The sequence below is a fragment of the Xiphias gladius genome, chromosome 1 (genome assembly GCF_016859285.1).
Source record: "Xiphias gladius isolate SHS-SW01 ecotype Sanya breed wild chromosome 1, ASM1685928v1, whole genome shotgun sequence".
NCBI lineage: Eukaryota > Metazoa > Chordata > Actinopteri > Istiophoriformes > Xiphiidae > Xiphias > Xiphias gladius.
The window spans coordinates 4,051,001-4,071,332 of NC_053400.1; the positions used below are offsets into that span (position 1 = coordinate 4,051,001).

A 20,332-nucleotide genomic window follows, 5' to 3' on the forward strand; every position below is an offset into this window, starting at 1 on the left:
AGAAACCACAGTTGTAACATCAAAACCATCTGTCAGTACCACGACCACTAAAGTACCTTTAACAACAACTAAGGGAACAACAGTGAAACAGGTCAAAACAACAACATCAGAAGAAACAACGGTACAAGGTGAAACAACAAAACCACCTGTAGTCACCACTGGCCCAGTTACAGCCTCTACCACAACTGTTATTGAAACTACAACCTTAGTGCCAGGTGTCACAACAACAAGCCCAGAAACCACAGTTGTAACATCAAAACCATCTGTCAGTACCACGACCACTGAAGTACCTCTAAGAACAACTAAGGGAACGACAGCCAAACCATTTGAAACAACAACATCAGAGGGGACAACAGTACCTGTTAAGACAACAAAACCACCTGTAGTCACCACTGGCCCAGTTACAACCTCTACCACAGCTGTTATTGAAACTACAACCTCCGTGCCAGGTGTCACGACAACAAGCCCAGAAACCACAGTTGTAACATCAAAACCATCTGTCAGTACCACGACCACTAAAGTACCTTTAACAACAACTAAGGGAACAACAGTGAAACAGGTCAAAACAACATCAGAAGAAACAACGGTACAAGGTGAAACAACAAAACCACCTGTAGTCACCACTGGCCCAGTTACAGCCTCTACCACAACTGTTATTGAAACTACAACCTTAGTGCCAGGTGTCACAACAACAAGCGCAGAAACCACAGTTGTAACATCAAAACCCTCTGTCAGCACCACGACTGAAAAGTACCCTTAACAAACAACTAAGGAACGACAGTCAAACCATTTGAAACAACAACATCAGAAGAAACAACGGTACAGGTGAAACAACAAAACCACCTGTAGTCACCACTGGCCCTGTTACAACCTCTACCACAGCTGTTATTGAAACTACAACCTTAGTGCCTGGTGTCACAACAACAAGCCCAGAAACCACAGTTGTAACATCAAAACCATCTGTCAGTACCACGACCACTAAAGTACCTTTAACAACAACTAAGGGAACAACAGTGAAACAGGTCGAAACAACATCAGAAGAAACAACGGTACAAGGTGAATCAACAAAACCACCTGTAGTCACCACTGGCCCAGTTACAGCATCTACCACATCTGTTTTTGAAACTACAACCTTCGTGCCAGGTGTCACAACAACAAGCCCAGAAACCACAGTTGTAACATCAAAACCATCTGTCAGCACCACGACCACTGAAGTACCTTTAACAACAACTAAGGGAACAACAGTCAAACCAGTTGAAACAACATCAGAAGAAACAACGGTACAAGGTGAAACAACAAAACCACCTGTAGTCACCACTGGCCCAGTTACAGCCTCTACCACCACTGTTGTTGAAACTACAACCTTCGTGCCAGGTGTCACAACAACAAGCCCAGAAACCACAGTTGTAACATCAAAACCATCTGTCAGTACCACGACCACTGAAGTACCTCTAAGAACAACTAAGGGAACGACAGCCAAACCATTTGAAACAACAACATCAGAGGGGACAACAGTACCTGTTAAGACAACAAAACCACCTGTAGTCACCACTGGCCCAGTTACAACCTCTACCACAGCTGTTATTGAAACTACAACCTTAGTGCCTGGTGTCACGACAACAAGCCCAGAAACCACAGTTGTAACATCAAAACCATCTGTCAGTACCACGACCACTAAAGTACCTTTAACAACAACTAAGGGAACAACAGTCAAACAGGTCGAAACAACATCAGAAGAAACAACGGTACAAGGTGAATCAACAAAACCACCTCTAGTCACCACTGGCCCTGTTACAACCTCTACCACAGCTGTTATTGAAACTACAACCTTAGTGCCTGGTGTCACAACAACAAGCCCAGAAACCACAGTTGTAACATCAAAACCATCTGTCAGTACCACGACCACTAAAGTACCTTTAACAACAACTAAGGGAACAACAGTGAAACAGGTCGAAACAACATCAGAAGAAACAACGGTACAAGGTGAATCAACAAAACCACCTGTAGTCACCACTGGCCCAGTTACAGCATCTACCACATCTGTTTTTGAAACTACAACCTTCGTGCCAGGTGTCACAACAACAAGCCCAGAAACCACAGTTGTAACATCAAAACCATCTGTCAGCACCACGACCACTGAAGTACCTTTAACAACAACTAAGGGAACAACAGTTTGAAACAACAACATCAGACAGAAACAAGTACAAGGTGAATCAACACTGTTTTTGAAACTACAACCTTCGTGCCAGGTGTCACAACAACAAGCCCAGAAACCACAGTTGTAACATCAAAACCATCTGTCAGCACCACGACCACTGAAGTACCTTTAACAACAACTAAGGGAACAACAGTCAAACCAGTTGAAACAACATCAGAAGAAACAACGGTACAAGGTGAAACAACAAAACCACCTGTAGTCACCACTGGCCCAGTTACAGCCTCTACCACCACTGTTGTTGAAACTACAACCTTCGTGCCAGGTGTCACAACAACAATCCCTGAGACAACTTTTGGTGTAGTCACAGGAAGGCCACGATCAACAGCTTTAATTACAGAGCCTTCTTTTTTTAAGACAACTACAGGAACAACAATCACAGCTACAACTTCTATTGGCCCAATAACACAGACACTTCCACACAGCGCCACTGTTTACACACCTGGTGAAACCACTGCCCAATCAACCAGAACCACATCAGTTTCCACTCTTTCACTGTCCACCACAACTACAACATTATGTGCCTGTGTTTTCAATGGAACTTCATATCATCCTGGTAAGTGATTATTCATTTTTCAGTTAACAAGTTTGTTTTTTCTTTTATTATGAGGTCTCAGCACAGGATGGACAAGGATCCTTTTTGCATTTGGTTTTTCAAATTGAAAGTCCATATATTGTTTTTATGCTGTTATTCACATGATTTAGACTTACAGTCGTCGTAAATTTCATCCATGATCCTTTGTACAATTTCAAACAGAAACTAATTTTTTCATGCAATGCACATTTCATCTCTTACAGAAAGGGAAATGCAGGTCTTTTTCACCTTTGATAAAGACTTGATGTCAATGTTGAAAAAGTATACAGCATAGTTTGTCTATAGAATCCATGGCCTAATATTAATCTTCTTTTGTTCTTTTGTTCCGCACATAATGTTTTCCCCTATTTTGCATTCCATGCAAACTCAATTTTTGACCAAGACTTGGGCCCCAGTAATGGCAGCTTGTTTGTCGTTCATTGCATTACAAGCAACATAACCTACATATACAGGAGACATTTTCAAATAAACAACTGCACTGAATTATAATACACAAAAGAAGTTCAGTTGGTAACACTGTACAATACATTACACAACACTGTCATTATTTACTTAGGAAAGAGTAAGAAACGAATCACAAATGAACCGATAATTAATGAGTCATTAATAAATAGTTCCTGAATAGCCCTCTAATTGATGACCATATAATGATGAATTGCCACAGAACTGACAAGGACATACTATATCAGTGAATCATAAGATTTTGAACCCTCAAGTGGTACATCATACTGAGTAGTTACTAAGCAGTCCCTCATTACTTCATGATCATGACAAGTAGCTACTGAGTGTTTACTGCGGAATTCACACTTAGTGCCTTAATAACAAAACAAAGACAGAGAACACAAAAAAATCTTCATTTTCAAACCATACATATATTAATATTCACATGAACTTGGGAGGTGTCATGGAGAAAACAAATGATTTTTTTCTCACAATTTGATAATTCTTGCTCTCCAATGAGTAATTTCTACTCTCAAATTAATAATTCATGCTCTTCATTAATTTTTTTTGGGGGGTTTTCAAACATTGTTAGTTAATTATCATTTTGAGAAACTGATGGTTACCTCTTTAACCCAGATGTTCTGTATGTTAAAATATGACAGGCATAAACTCGGGCTAGATATAAACCAGACTTGACTTAATTTGTTCACATCACCTCAAAGTTGGCTTTACAATACATAAATCCTGGTCAGGCTCAATCAATACAGACTTTTCACAATAGGTCCTACTTTTCTGAGCCATCTCTATGAAATACAGTGCCTTGCCTTTTTTTAATTTATGTTATTTAGTCAGGGCTGTGTTTGGAATGAACATCTACTAACTTTCCCGTCTCTGTAATATTTTACAATATGTACCATATTGTAAAATATTACAATATGTACCATATTTTAAAGGGTTACTGAGGAACGAAGAAGGAATAGCTTCCTCAATAACTCCAAATGGAGGACTATATTGTAGATAATGATGAGTTACTAGAGAACAGATTGAGAGATACTATATTAATGAATCATTGGGCAATTATTAGTTCATAAATATGTGTGTATCAGAATAAAGACTACTTTCCTCATGAGTCAATCCTGATTAACTCTAAGCAAGCCAATGAGCAACAAAAACTAGAAGTGACTTATTCATTACTCATTACTTATTTGTTAGTTCATCTTTCTGTCCATCCCCAAGTAGTTAGTAAGTAATTCCTCATTATGTCATGATTTGATGATCATTACTTTTTTTTCCCCCTGAAGTAAAGCAGTACATTATACACTCTCTTAATAAATCAATTCGTTGATGAATCGGTATTCCTTCAATTTTGTGCACTAAACTTTTATCTCCACTCTGTTTTTTACAGGAGACTTGCTGTACAATGTCACTGACAACTTAGGGTGGTGTTTTGTTGCATATTGCAATGCATCTTGTAAAGTTGAGACACAATCCAGTCCATGTTCCACAGCACCGATACCAAGCACAACGGCACATTCTACTACTGCAGTGTTCAGCACCACTGCAAAGGCCATACTTTCAAGCTCAGCTGCTCCCACCACAACTATTCCTACCTCTGCTACCACTCCATCAACAACCCCATCTACAACTACCTTAGACTGCAATGATGTGTATCCAGCAAGAAAGGTATGACATACATAAAATTATTTTTTTTTTAGTGTTGGTGCATGGCGCAAAACTGGCTTTTTCCTGATACACATACCCAAGGGCGCCATAGGTGCACCAAGCAAGCATGGCAATCAAATTACCAAAAGGGTGTCTGGCACAGTGGCGCTGAAAAACTAGAGCCCTGCATTTCAAAAAATTGAAGTACACTTTACAGTTGTACACATCCATGCTTTCCTATATGATTTACTGCTTCTTAATCCCCATCCAGAATGGAGATACCTGGGACATTGGCAACTGCACCACAGCTATGTGCACTAATGGCAAGGTCACAGAGACACCTACTCTCTGTCCCACAGTACAACAACCCATCTGTACTAATGGACGTAAAGCTGTCAAGATCAATGACAAAGACGGATGCTGCTTCCACTATGAATGTGAATGTAAGCTGAAAATGTAACATTTCAATACAGGTTACCACTTTTGACTGTTATATGCAGCAGAGAATCCTGTGTCCGTGTGTGGGATGCAATACATCCCTTCTGCAAATGAGTGACAATTTTACTGTACAGTAAAGTAGATTTACTAAAAAAAAAAGCTAGCTACAGTTTTCATTGAATTTGCAGCCACAATCTGCGTGTTTTCAGCACCTGATTTACAAAAGGCCAATTCATGGTTTCCGTGCCTGTATGGCCGCAAAGGTCTATGTTGGTCCATGTGACGTAATTTTCAACATCAGTCAAAGTCTGTGAGGGTTAGCCATGGATGTATTATATAAACTGGATAATGAACTCACAGATAACGGCCACTCATTTGAATGAAAATTGGCTCACCTGGCACAAAATCAAAAAATATTTCTAGCTTCAGTGTTTGCTTCCACATTGTGTGGCCCACTGCATTTGCGCAGTAGCTCTTCTTGAACTTTTACCCAAGCTGCGCTGAACTTTGTTGGCACAGCCAGAAAATGGTGAGCAAATAGGGACATGGTGGCACTAATGAATTCAGATACACATCAAAAGTTACTACTTTTTTCCTTTATTACATCAAATTTGCTTAAGTAGTAGTAACTACTAAAGCAACTAACTCCTAAATTTATTCTGTAGTACATTCTAACTGCTGATAAACATAGTTTTCTTGGTGGAGGTAATTATGTTTTCCGCCTGTTCCTATTCTTAATTATAATTCCATAATTGGTTCTTCTCCTGCAGGTGTGTGCACTTCTTGGGGTGGATCCCACTACATGACATTCGATGGGAAATCATATGATTTCAATCAGACTTGCTCATACTACCTGCTCAAAGAGATTATTACTAAATATAACCTAACTATTACAATAAATAACCATGACTGTGATCCTTCAGACAGTTCATTCTGCCCCCAGACTCTCATAGTTACGTACCAAGCCTACAAGGTAGTTTTGACTTATCTGAAGACTTCAGGAACAGCAGTTAATGCGGTAAGCCACAACTCAAATTGTCAGAGTCATTTGTTAATTTAGTTTCAGTATCTCACTTAACTCATTGTTTTTAGAGCACTGACTTAATGGGTAATCTGTCAGAGTGACGTGATGCATGGTGCAGTTGGAGTTAGAAATGCATCTGTGCTTGGTTCACAGCCTTCGCTAATGTGTTTTCTCTCCTTGTCCCACAGGTGTATGTGAATCAGAAACGTATCTATCCTGCCTACAGCAATTCTGTCTTGCACCTCACTAGGACAGATATGATGATCAAATTGGAAATACCTGAGATCAGCACAGAAGTGGTCTATGGAGGCTCTTCATTAAGCATTGACATTCCCTATTCCCTCTTTGGAGGGAACACTGAGGGACAGTGTGGTGAGTGACCAGAAAACTTAACCCCTGATCTTTACTATAACCAGTGACCTTTGGCAGGCCAAATTTTGGGGTGAACAAAATTAAAAACATTTTCGTACCACTGAAATGTGCCAGGTGCACTTAGGATAGGACACAAAATCACACGTATGAAACTGGAAAAAAAATAAAATGTGAAGTGCAGAAATTCAAATAGTCAATGCAACAATTCACAGAACTGGTACAAACTAAATGATCAGAAGAATAGGATAACCCTTCATAATTCATAAGGAACAGGATGAAATATGTGTGTACTGTTGGTGACCACTTGACTCTAAACAGCACAGCAGGGGTGGACTAGCAACAAAGAGCACCCTGGGAATTTGCTAAGTGGTCCGAATTGGATACACCAAGTTCGAACGGACACAACATCTATGTCGATCAACGAAACACTAATTTTAAATAAACACACACGATCTGTTCATTTGTATTGTTTTTGTTAGGCTAATAAATACAACTATGAAACTAATTTTCCAAGGTTTTCCTCCCCATGTTTGTGTGTACAGAAAGCAAAAATTCAAAGTTGAATTAATGTAATGATCACCTGAAACCTCGTTAAACACACTTTTAACGAGTCCTAGATATAAACTGCCCAAGCACTGGATACTCTCAGCTGTGATGGCAACTGCTATCTGCTACAACGGATTGCACCAGCCTAGTCGCTGTAGCTAAAATGACCTATTTAATATCTGTATACAGTATAGGCTGTATTACAGGGTTGGGAAAAAAAGACAGGCGCACCAGGAAATCTCATCCGATGGCCAGTCTGGCAATACAGAAAGCTAAAGTTTAAATCCAAGTCTTGTCAGCTTGACAACATAGCACTGCAAAAAGAAACAATGGGCATTAAGCAAGAACATTTTCATATTTTAATTTCTTTTCCTAAAATTCTTTCACTTTGTTCTTTGAGGTTTGCTTGTACCCGTTCCCAGTCAGACACACCAAACTTTATTAACTGCACAAACTTGACATTAATTACTCGTTTCAGTGTAGTATTAGAATAGCACTTTGTTGTTTAGAATATTCTTTAAACAGTTGCCCATGATGTTTTATCAGAGCAGTGCTATACTGTGAAAGATATAATGAGGGAAGGGTTTAGGCTACATGACGTTAGATGTTAAAAAAAACATCTTTCTAAAGCAAAGTGGTGCATGACTAGTATGAGATGCTGTCAAGGGGATGACACTCACGATATACTGTATTAGACGAGAAAATCAAAGCCTGTGAAGCGATGTTACACTGTTGGGTGCTACAAAAGATGATACCGTGCAGGGACCTGCATAAAGACCTTGCATTTTTTGTGTTGACTAAGGAGGTCTAGACTACTCACAAATTTTGTTTGTACCTAAGAGAAAATTTGAATACAAGAAAACGGGGGAATGCCACAAATTCTCTTAAATTGATTGTACTTATTACTTATGAACAAATCTGTTGGTACGGCTAGTTCTTGCATGAGGCTTAGCCGCTCTGCCTTCATCCTGCTGTCTCTCCTTTTCCAGGGACCTGTGACAACTCCAAGTCCAACGACTGCCGTTCTCCAAACGGCCAAGTGGAAAGCTGCTCAGAATCTGCAGGCCAGTGGTATGTTCCAGGTGTACCCTGTGTCACCCCCACAACCCCATCAACTACAACTAAAGCAACCAGGAACACCTCAAAACCACCATACTCGACAACAAATCCCATTTGCAAACCTGCCATCTGTGATCTCCTAACCAACAGGTGGGTGGAACCATATATATACATATATCTGCAACAAAAGTGGTTGACACAAAAGTGAGCACACCTGTGATTTCCTATTAAGGATAATAGCATGAATAAGGTCATTCACTGTTTCAAATACATTTTTTTTTAACACATTCAACTGTAGGGTAAGCCCTGCAGCCATATATACATATCCATTTTTGCTGACACTTTGTGGGAGGCATGGTACACTCTGGTCAGGTCGCCAGTCTATCTCAGGGCCGACACATAGAGACACACAACCGGTCACGCTGGCATTCACACCTACCGGCAATTTAGAGTTGCCAATTAACCTGCATGGTTTTGGACTTTGGGAGGAATCCCATGCAGGTACAGGGAGATAATTTAAACTTCACAGTTATTTTGGATTCAAGTCAGGGAACATACTTGGCCAGATCATAGTTTTCACTTTTTTCCTCTTTAAAAACTCTTGTGTGATTTTTGTCAGTGTGTTTGGGATCACTTGTGTTGGAAAAATTCCTCTCCTTCCAAGCTTCTTGAAACTAGGCGTCATCTTTTCAGTCAGTATTAGGGTATAAAAACTGGCATTCATAGTGCCATCTTTAATGTGATCCTAATTTGATTTTCCTCATATTAATCAACATGGCTAACAACAACAGCATTCAGACACTGCTCAAAAACTGTTGAAATTCTGAGGGAAAAGGACATTTTGATAACGTCCATGTCATTTACACTGAACAGATGAATAGAAATGTTGTTTTCAATACAACACCACTACAAGGTATGGCCTCCAAATCCACCATTGAACTGAATCACACAACTGTAACACAGAACATCTAAAGCAGGGCTTGCAACAAAAATGGACCATTTTATGAGCGTTAATGTTTATTGCAGGTCTATTTTATTGCTTTAATCTTAGCATTACATCTCAGATGATGTTTATATTTTTCACTTGGTGTATGCAAAGCCATACGATCACTTTTCCTGATATACTGTCCTGGCTTGTATGTCCCCTCTAGTGTATTTGCACCGTGCCACGCAGTCATATCCCCAAGACCATTTGAGACATCCTGTGTATCTGACATTTGCAAAGGTGGCAATAACATCTGCTCCAGCCTGGAGGCCTATGCCACTGAGTGCTCTAATGCAGGAGTCTGTATTAACTGGAGGAATGCTACCAATGGACAGTGCGGTGAGATAAATAATCAATAGTGTACAATACTACAGTACTTCTGTAGAGTTCTTAAAATGTGTATATAAACATATCTCAATCTTACAGAGCACAAGTGTTCAGGCAACAAAGTGTACATGGCTTGTGGCCCGCCTGTAGAGCCTACATGCAATGACAGGTAAAGTATACTGTATTTCAACAGTTTAGGTATCTTAACATTTACACACCACTTTCCTTGTTTCACACGCTCACATTTAGGTTGTTAAAGAAGCATTGAATTACAAGTTGAATACTGTTCCTAGTGGAGGTTGTTTTGTTTCATGTCATTGTGTGAGAGGGACATCTCAAAAACCATTGAATGGATTCTGAGGTGAAACAGATTTTCATAGAAGTGATATTTGATTTAATGCAAATGCAAAACTATCAGAGACGCAGACTTGATTACATTCATAGAGATATACTACAAAAAAACTATTACCGTATTTTGGTGTAACAGTTTGGAGAATTCGTCATCAATAGCAACAGTTTCCACTATCAGGGCCTTGTTGTGTGACAATCTTTCAAAAACATTTATGGTCTGTACACTACTATAATAACAAGTAATTCCATTTCTGACATCAGATACAACAAGAAGTTCCAGGCAAATAGCACGGCATCCACTAACAACACTAAGGAGGGTTGCTTCTGTCCTGATGGCACCACCTTGTTCAACACAGTCTATGACATATGTGTTAGCTCCTGCGGTAAGAGGAGATCTTTCAAAAAAAAATAAAATTTGTTGACCGGGTCATGGAATATTCTTCAAAAAAGTATAATCTGTCACTCCTACAAACAATGGTTTTTGTTTAAATTTCAGGTTGTGTTGGACCTGATGGAAAACCCAAACAAGTGAGAACTCTCAATAACTCTGCCTAAAACATACAGTTAGGTCCACAAGTATTTGGACAGTGACACAATTTTTGTAATTTTGCCTCTGTACACCGCCACAGTGGATTTGAAACAAAGCCATCAAGATGTGATTGAAGTGTCGCCTTTAAGCCTTAATTCAGGAGGTTTAACAAAAATATCACATTACCCGTTATGGAATTACAGCCATTTTTATATTCCCTCGATTTCAGAGGCACAAAAATAATTGGACAACTGAATGATAATCAGTTTCATGGGCAGGTGTGACCTGTTCCCTCATTATTTCATGACAAATGAAGCAGATAAAAGGTCTGGAGTTGATTCAAAATGCTGAATTTGCATTTGGTAGCTATTAGCGGAAACTCTCAATATGTGGTCCAAAGAGGTGTTGATGCAAATGAAGGAGTCCATCTTTAGGATAAAAAAACAAAGGACTTTAGGAGTGGCCAAATCAACAATTTGGTACATTCTTAAAAAGGGGTTTACCACAAGGTGCAAACCATTGATAAAGCTCAAGAACAGAAAGGCCAGATTAGACTTTGCCAGGAAACATCTAAAAAACCTGCCCAGTTCTGGATCAAGATTCTTTGGACAGATGAAACCAGGATTAACTTGTACCAGAATGATGGGAAGAGAAAAGTATGGAGAAGGAAAGGACCGGCTCATGATCCAAAGCAACCACATCATCTGTCAAACATGGTGGAGGCAGTGTCCTTGGGTGCCAGACTTCAGACAGTCACTGACTGCAAAGTATTTCTGTCCAAGTATTGAAAATAATCCTTATATTTATAATTATTTTTAATTACAAATTACTTTTGAGCCTCTGAAAATGAGGGACTATTCATAAAAATGTCTGTTATTCCTAAGCAGTTAATGCAATATTTTTGTTAAACCCCTTGAATTAAAGCTGAAAGTTGACACTTCAACCACATCTTGATGTCTTTCTTTCGAATCCATTGTGGTGGTGTACAGAGGCAAAATTACAAAAATTGTGTCACTGTCCAAATACTTGGATCTAACTGTACATTCATGTACGCTAGCAAAACATGAGCTGTGTGTCTGAACTTGTTCCTTTCTCTTAACCAGCCTGGTGACACATGGACAAGTGACTGCAACACCTGTGTGTGTGACAAGGATTCCATGAGCATCCGGTGTGTGCCTATTCAGTGCCCGACAGTACAGAGCCCGAACTGCAGCGAGTCTGGCCAGCAGCTGGTCAACAAGACAGAGGGCTGCTGCACAATACAGTCATGTGGTGAGTTGTAGTGTCACAGAACTGAACTTTGTTGATGGCACAAAGTGACAATTGATAGCAGTAAAATCTGCCTCTGATGATTAAACCACTGGAATTCTTTTCACTGGATGAACACAGGTTAACGTAGGTATAAATACACACTGCAATATGAATGTTATTGGATCTGCCAGACCACATCTGGAGGTGGTCTCATGTAAGCCACATCTCAGTAAGTGTTCAACATCTTGGGAAATACACTGATTTGCTTTTCTGTTTGCGTATGGATTAAACATACGAGATACAAGATGTTAATCAGTGAGCTTTATAGGTGTCGGTAGGTGTATTTTCGACTTTTGGACAGAGCCAGGCTCGCTCTTTCCCACTGCTTCCAGTGCTTATGCTAATCTAGGGTAACCGTCCTGACTCCAACTCAGTACTTAGGACACAGACATGAGATGTGTGAAAACATTAATACTGTAAGTATTTTTTTTTTTTACTACATGTATGAATTCATCTTTAACATGATCTGGCTATGTTGAACCATCACTATCACGGACTAAACCAGTAGCTTTTTGAACTGAAGCTCCCAACACTGGTGAATGCCTCTCATGCTGTGTCATTTGTTATATTATTGATGTACTGTATATAGAAATGAAAGCCTTTAGGAACAAATAAGAAAACTCTCTCTTACAGTAGGATTAAAGAAGGGCTCTGATTTATTCATGGGTTGGTGTTGGGGAAAAAAGCAAACAGCTATAAAAAAAACTGGTGGGCCCAGAAAGGCCAATTTTGTTTGCTTAACATTGCTGCTGGCTTCACTCCAAAGCAAAAAACAAGTTTTAGATTGAAAGAATATGTTCTTCTAGCAGGCAGTGGTTTAAATTATTTTCCGTAAAGGTAAAAAATACATGAGATATGTCTTTGATTACACTGAATATCCTCTGCTGTTTGCTTAAAGTTACCTTGCTAATGCAGAGCAGACGTTCAATCAATGGGCAGATATAAGTTTCCTGCCTCGCAACAATCATTTTGACAGAAATTCAAGCAGATATAATGTTCACTGTGATTGTGGCAATAATCTGGGTGGGGAGAGTGGGTGCCCCTCCCTCGTTACCATCACTGATGAGCCCATGAGCAAAACCTTTAATCCCTACCTGCTTCAGCAGAGATGTTCAGTGGCTAGCAAAGTAGACTGGTTATACTGGACAGCTTCCAGGTGTGAATGTTTGGAACTGTGTAAGTGTGGGCTGTTCTTAAAAAGAGAGCCTGGGCAAAGTCCTGCGCTAACTTGCGATGAATCAACTAAACATGAAGAACTGCTGTTATGGTTGTTAGTGATTATTATCGAATTTAAATTTACGCAAATCTCTACATTCACACACTTTTGTCCCCAACAGAATGCAATGTAAACCTGTGTCCTGCTCCTACCACCTGCCCGCTGGGCTTCCAACTCAGCGTCACCAACGGCACTTGCTGCCAATCCTACAAGTGTGGTATGTGACTCTAGTCTATTGACATAGCGTTATCTGCTGGTGTACAATCTGATATTGCCATGGTTGCAAACGCAAAAGTGTAGGGAGCAAGCAGCAACAAGAAAAAAAAGTCTGAATATGGGTGGATTCTTAGGTTTCACACATTTTTTTCTTCCAAAAAGTATCGTCCTATAGGCTGTACACTTCACCATCTAAATGTCAGAGAGTTAAATCTGAAACAATTCATTAACAAAATTATTACATTAAAGACTTTTCAAAACAACAATTTTGGGGGAAATGCCTGTTTACTGTCTTACCAAAGAATTACATTTCTGGGTGCATCCAGTACAGAGATAGATTAGCTTATCCTGAGACATTACAAAAGACGAGACGAACCACTTAAAGCATTTTATATAAAAAAGTCCTTAGTGCCAAAGATAGCAATTGCATAACACATGTCCCACCCCTTCCCCCAGAAAGCCAATCATCTGTTTTATAACAGCCAGACGGGAAACATATCAACCAATCGTGTTGTTTCACCCGCACAATTGAAACCATATGTATGTGTAGTAGAAGTATAACCTGAGGAAAAAATAATTTACACCTTATTTTGGGGCAAAGTCACTAATCTTTTTAAGAAGTTTTTTTTAACCAGATTTGAGTGGTGATTCTTTACATGTAGTTTTTATATCCTGGTGACCATTGAAAGTGAAGTTATGGCTCTCTCCCCGTTCATTTAGATAGGGGATTGGTCTTGTTAGCCAGAAGTAACTGCCCGGGGGCAATGCCGAGATTACTAATCAAATAAACTGTCTTTTTATTTGTCTCTACAGTTCCTAAGGGTGTATGTGTCTATAACATGACTGAGTACCAGGTAAGCACACAGTCCAAACTCCATCAATATATCTGTCAAGCTTCAGGTACAGCAGGGAGGAGGGTCCAAATACATACACAGGCAGGCAGAGCAGGTTGAATTAGGGTCATCTACTTTTCTAGAATAAAAGTCAATGAGCGGGCTTACAGTTCACCAGTCCTAACAGGCTAACAAACCCAGTAGGGCAGGAAAGAGGCAGGAAAACAGTCAAAGACACAGGCAGCAGGAAGGTCTAAAGGAAAGGGACAAAGATAGGAATGGCTGGACAGCTCTCACGTTCCTGAAGATTCTCAGTCATCCAGGTCATGGTACAGACAGTTCTGAACCGAAGAAGACTTTCGGATGACAGTTGAGGCGTCTGCAGGAACCTCAAGCAATTCCAGTTGCTTTCGTACAGACTTAGATCAAAGGCAACAATGGATTTTTTTCCCTTGGCCTAGAACAAATGAAGTGAAGTACAGGTGTGTAAGCTCCCTCAAAAAACTGAATTGATGTTTAAGAATAAAACAATGATAAATGTGTATTTTATAGCCTGGTGCCAAGATACCAACACCAGAATCACCAAGAGAACCAAAATTAGAAGCACCAACAGGACCAGGACAACAACCAGGAACAACAGCACCATCAGGAGTGGGACAACCATTGCGAGCAACAGCAACACTGGGAACTGTATCAGGGGAGTCTTCTAAACCTGGACCCTGCCAGGAGTGTTACTGTAGCCCCAGAATGGATCCCATCACAAATCTGAACATCATTACCTGCAAAACCATTGTCTGCAACACAAACTGCTCCAAGGTAAGTTCATTCTTACACAGAAGGAGCAGACCTGGAGTTCAGGAATACACTCATGCTATGTGGCCACCTTATTTGTCAGACTTGTACAAACTAATGCATGTTGTAGTTATAGCTGTTTTCATGGAGTGTACGATACTAGGGTCGTGTATATAAATGTGGTGGACAAAACATGAGAAATGAACATTAAAAGCTTCGTAAAGGCAGAATTTAGGATAGCTGCTGTAACAGATTGCATTAGAGTGTACAGGTGTACCTAATAAAGTGACCACTGAGTATAAAAGGTTGCTTCAGAAAGTATTCAGACCCTTTCGCTTTTTGCACATTTTATTGTGTTGTAGATTCAATTTTAAATGGATAAAACTGCCATCAGTTTTATCCATCTATACTCAGTAATTAATCTATACTCAGTAATCCATAATGACAAAGTGAAAACATCTTTTTTAAGAAGTTTTGCAAATATAGCGAAAATCAAAAAACTGAAATCTTTTATTTACAAAAGTATTCCGACCCTTTGCTGCGTCACTCCAAACTGTGGTCAGGTGCATCCGGTTTGCTTTAATTCTCCTTGAGATGTGTCTAGAACTTGACTGGAGTTTAAGAGGCACACACCTGTATAGATAAGGTCCCATAATTCACACAGCATGTCAGGTCAAAAACCAACATATGAAGTCCAAGGATCTCTCTGTAGACCTCTGTGATAAAATTGTGGTGAGGCACAGATTGGTAGTAACAGTTTGAGTTCAATTCACTTTTTTGCCAAACTATTAAACTCAGCATTTTATATTACAATGACTAGATTTTCCAGTTTCATTTAGTTTTCACATTCATTTAAGTCAATTATTTAAGTTGAGAAGACTCAAAATATGTCTTGGTCACTATTAAACATAAAATACAACACTGCCCTTGAAGATATGCCCTGCTTTTGATGGGCTGAGGTAAGAAGAGGCCAGGTTTTGGGCCTCATCTCCCTAAAGACACAGGACAGGAAAATCTTTTAAGGCCTTTTCATCATCAGTACTGTTAGAGAATGTGAGACACAAGAACACAATATTACAACTTAATATTTGTAAGTAGTACTCCCATTTTATTGGCAGTAATTGGCAAGTCAGAGAATACACACACTTGGTACAAATGGTCCATGTTAACTTATGATAACTGCAGTCCTGCCAACAACAACAACAAGAAAAGTGCACCAACCTCTGTCTGAAGCAGTAACAGTTATCAAGTGAAACCTCATTTCCGAAAGATATTGTTTAGACAGACTTGGACAGAAAGCACATTAAAATAAAAATCATAACAAGCCAAGTTTTTAAAAAAAAACAGCTGAAAGTATCTAATGTTAATTATTGTACTTAATTATGATGATAATAATTGTGGGATGCCATCTAGTCACTTTAATATTCAAACTTAATCCTAAATCATTTTTAAAGAATCCATTAGTTAAGATTGAATTTACCAAATGATGAAGGAGAAGATGGCATAGTCTCCTTGACCGTGGTCAAACTGGTCAATATCCGTTTAATTAGAAGCTGGCAAAGGGGCCGTAGTGCTGATAAGGAGGTGTGGTCCAGGCTAAGAGTTGATGTTTCTAAGTCTGTTCATTTCAAACATATTATTAAATACAATGATCCCTTCATAATAGTACCCTTTACTGAGATGGGCTAAGTAATGCAATCCAACTCAGTATTTTAAGGAATGAAAATTAAAATGTTTAGGTAGCAATAAATCCTGGGCTAACAGTGTTCGAATTTTACTTTTTTTTCTTCAACAAACTTTTATTTTAGTGCATTTTATTCATTTATTTATGCATTCCAAAATACCAACAAGGGAGGAGGAAGTAGGTGTAATGCAGGTTTGAGGAGAAGAAGATTGGATAAAAGAACCAATGAGAAAGTGAGGGGGAAATTAAATGAATGAATAAAAGGGATGTGGCTGAGAGCATCTTTGAGCTAAATTGCTGCACTAAACTGTTCACAACCTTTGGCATGAACACTTAACTTCCACTTGAACTCTGTTGTAAACTTAAAAGATAAAAGTTTTGAACTTGGATCCAAACACAGATAAGCTTATTATTGACAATGAAAAAATAAGCATAACCGTGTATTCTGCAACCTGTCCTCAACTAACAAAGGCAGATTGACAGCAGAATAGAAAACAGCCTAAACTTTCATAACCTAGCGCAAAGTAAATGATTTTTGTCTCTGCTCCTTATCCCAGTCATCCTATTCATCTGTAAAAGAAGGAAAGATAATAACAAAAGATGAGGAACCTGACTAGTCCGTAATGAGGTAGAATAGCAGACTTGGACTGAAATCACGGGGGGGGCAAAAAAAAAAAAAAAAGAACATTAAAGTTACTAAAATAAAGACGTCATATAAATTATATGGTATATCTAAATGGAATAAATTGCCACTGCGAGGAACGCATCTAGTCCGAAAATTTCCTTCAAGCATGCTTCTGTAACCATGGTAGGGCGCGGGCCCTCAGCCTTCTCATGGAAGCCTTTTATGTGACTGTTACCATACCATCTCAACCTGTTTTCCAAATCGTCCACCTTAAGTTTAAGGGCTTCGTTTTTTTCTGCACAGCGCAGCTCAGGTGGACTGAAGTTGAATTAGTTGGGTTTGCATTTCACTGAGCAACGTTTTGGTTTGTTGAATTTTCTGGCTGTGTCAGTCTATTATAGCACAGTCAGCGGAGAGTTTGTCCGAAAGCTCCGAAATGATTCTTTCTTCCATGCCCAGCAGTAGCTTCTAGTGTTGGCCAGGGTCAGGCGGGTCTGTCGTCTCTGGAGGAACCTGTAGCCTTGTGGCTAGCATTAACATGTTGTGAGTTCTTATCCTGACCGTTTACATCGACAGCATTTATGTTCATCTGGGACTTGACTTGGCTTTTTCAATGACTTTCCTATTTCAATCATGCAGATGTACAAATTTGTAGTCGCTTTGAATTTTCTCAATGTTTTAGACAGGATTTCAACAAAGCTCTCCTGGCTCGCAGCCTACTCCGCCATTAGCCAAGCCGGAAGTACCGTAGTCTTTTCAAAGCTTTACCTTTTGTCTTTGGTAAAATAATGAGGTGTTTAAATGCACTGTCCAGCACAATGATATATACCCATATACCCTAAAGTACTGTCCGTACAGAAAATCCCAGTACCATGTTCCAGCTTTTTAGAAAATTCCATTACATAAATGCTCTATCCATTGTTCGGCACCAATGAGTAAAGAGGAAAAAAGAATTTCTAAGGTTCCAGTGGCAGAATGTGACAGGATAATACAATCTGAAGAGGCTGCATTGAAATGATGTGTTAAAAAAAGGAGTTAAACATGGTTTAAACACACACACACACACACACACACACACACTTTTCTTACAAAATCAAAGGAGTTTTTTCTTTCTTTTTTCTGCCTCTCCCTCACTCTCTCACTCTGTCTCCAGGGTTATGAATATCAGACCTTACCTGCCAAGTGCTGCGGGACCTGTGTTCAGAAGAGCTGTATTTTCACCACACCTGACGGCACAACGCATATCATTAAGGTCAGTACTGTGGCTGACTGGGTGTTACCTCCCATTTAATAGCGAAAGGATATGAGCAAATGGATGTTAGCTGTAGCAAGAGAGTTGTTTTTACCAATTAAGAATTTAGATATTTGTTAATGAAAGTAACACAAACAAACAGAAAATTTAATTTAATTTAAAAGGTAAAACTAAGACTAGCCTTATTTCAACACAAATGTTGTTTACATTTGTAAAAACATGGCTGGGGACACCATACAGAACCTTTTAATATCACCTTCATCACATTTGATGGTGTCAGTTCTGGGTTCTTTCTCTTCCCCAGAAATGTAGTGGCATTTAGCCCAGGTCGTGTTTGTATATGAGCCAAAAACAATTAAAAAAAAAAAAGATCTCTTTGTTGAACATCTGACTGACTTTAGCTTCTGCTCTTCCTGTTGGCACAGGTCAACGACACTTTTGTACCCCCTAATGACAAGTGTGTGCAATATACCTGTGCGAAGATCGATGGACAGCTTGTTACCAAGGAGACCAGGACCACTTGTCCTCCCTTTAATCCCTTGGACTGTGAACCTGTGAGTTTATCAAACCTCCACAGTTGATAGCCCTCCCCCTGTCCATTGCCACACCACATACTGTCAATGTCTAACACACAACATGACATGTCTTCCTCCTCCAGGGCACCGAGACAACTGATGCTAACGGATGTTGCAAAACCTGTAAGTTAGTGGAGTCACAGTATTTAAACAATACCTACTAAATCAGAAATCATGAATATGTTTTAAGAATGGAAAGTTGAGTCTGGAAGCTGTGTATCGTGTTATTGTCAGAGCCTAACAGTCGCTGTGATTTCCAGGCAAGGTACGGAGTGTCTGTGAGGTCCAAAATAAGCAGACAGTCATCGAGGTGAGCGACTGTAGGAGCATGCAGCCGGTCAACATGACATTCTGCACCGGACACTGTGGAAGCTCGTCCATGTGAGTCTAATTAGTACCAAATTTGAAGTTCTAATGAATCAGCAGACGCACTTAGTTTGCACTGTAATTTGAAATAGAGTGCGCATTTTCTCAGTTTGTGGGAAAAGTGGCTTTCAGCACAGCACTGCCCCACCAAACTAGCAGATTTATGACAGCACAGCCTGATACCCACTGCAGGGCCTAGATCAAAACCTCATTTAACAATGAATCCTGGGAATGTTCACCCAACTTTTGGCACATTTTACTGCGTATCAGGGCTAAGTTCATTAATTAAAGCTTTGACTTAATATATTTGTCAACCACCTTTTTCCCCATGACAAAGAGTTGACGAGTCAAAACTCACATCATTGAACAAGAACTGCGACTAAATCTCAATCTCCGTCTTTCTTGACGGAAAAAGAGGTGACCAAAAAAACTGAGTTTAAAAATAAAATGTTAAGCTTACTGTTGCATGAGCTTTTGTAATCAGTGGAGAGAATAAGAGTTGTTGTCTCTGTGTTTGTGCATGCAGGTATTCTGCAGCAGCTAACATGATGATGCACCAGTGTGAGTGTTGCCAAGAGGCCACCACCAGTCAGAAAAAGGTGGAGCTGATCTGCAAGGACGGCTCCAAGCTCCAGCACAGCTACACGGTGGTGGAGACGTGCCACTGCAGCAAATCTGAGTGTGTGGCGGAGACAACGTCCAAACCCCAGTTCCGCAGGAGACGCTGATCAGTTACTTACTGCCTTACACTGGAGTGGATCCTAAAAAAACAATGCAAGACTTGACCTTACAAGCTCTTCTTATTATTATTATTATTTATAGTCCAACATGTGCTCTTCTTCATTGTCTCACTGTATTACTGTGATGTAAACTTTCTTCTCCTTGGAATTTCTTGGATGATAATCATTAAAATGATAT

At 39.6% G+C, this 20,332-nt stretch overlaps 1 protein-coding gene across 1 annotated transcript in view; it reads left to right on the plus strand.

The window, feature by feature from the left end:
- Positions 1 to 20,325, plus strand: part of LOC120789656 (intestinal mucin-like protein) — a 22,483-nt gene extending 2,158 nt beyond the window's left edge. The window contains exons 2-20 of the mRNA XM_040126511.1: positions 2,573 to 2,771; positions 4,657 to 4,934; positions 5,185 to 5,356; positions 6,122 to 6,369; positions 6,564 to 6,747; positions 8,283 to 8,502; positions 9,504 to 9,676; positions 9,764 to 9,833; positions 10,277 to 10,398; positions 10,512 to 10,543; positions 11,648 to 11,816; positions 13,193 to 13,288; positions 14,101 to 14,141; positions 14,673 to 14,936; positions 18,375 to 18,473; positions 18,899 to 19,027; positions 19,132 to 19,171; positions 19,309 to 19,429; positions 19,941 to 20,325. Of these exons, the coding sequence (XP_039982445.1) occupies positions 2,573 to 2,771; positions 4,657 to 4,934; positions 5,185 to 5,356; positions 6,122 to 6,369; positions 6,564 to 6,747; positions 8,283 to 8,502; positions 9,504 to 9,676; positions 9,764 to 9,833; positions 10,277 to 10,398; positions 10,512 to 10,543; positions 11,648 to 11,816; positions 13,193 to 13,288; positions 14,101 to 14,141; positions 14,673 to 14,936; positions 18,375 to 18,473; positions 18,899 to 19,027; positions 19,132 to 19,171; positions 19,309 to 19,429; positions 19,941 to 20,142 (2,859 nt within the window). The 3' untranslated portion in view covers positions 20,143 to 20,325. The remainder of the gene's footprint in view (positions 1 to 2,572; positions 2,772 to 4,656; positions 4,935 to 5,184; positions 5,357 to 6,121; positions 6,370 to 6,563; positions 6,748 to 8,282; positions 8,503 to 9,503; positions 9,677 to 9,763; positions 9,834 to 10,276; positions 10,399 to 10,511; positions 10,544 to 11,647; positions 11,817 to 13,192; positions 13,289 to 14,100; positions 14,142 to 14,672; positions 14,937 to 18,374; positions 18,474 to 18,898; positions 19,028 to 19,131; positions 19,172 to 19,308; positions 19,430 to 19,940) is intronic.
- Positions 20,326 to 20,332: the final 7 nt, after the last annotated feature.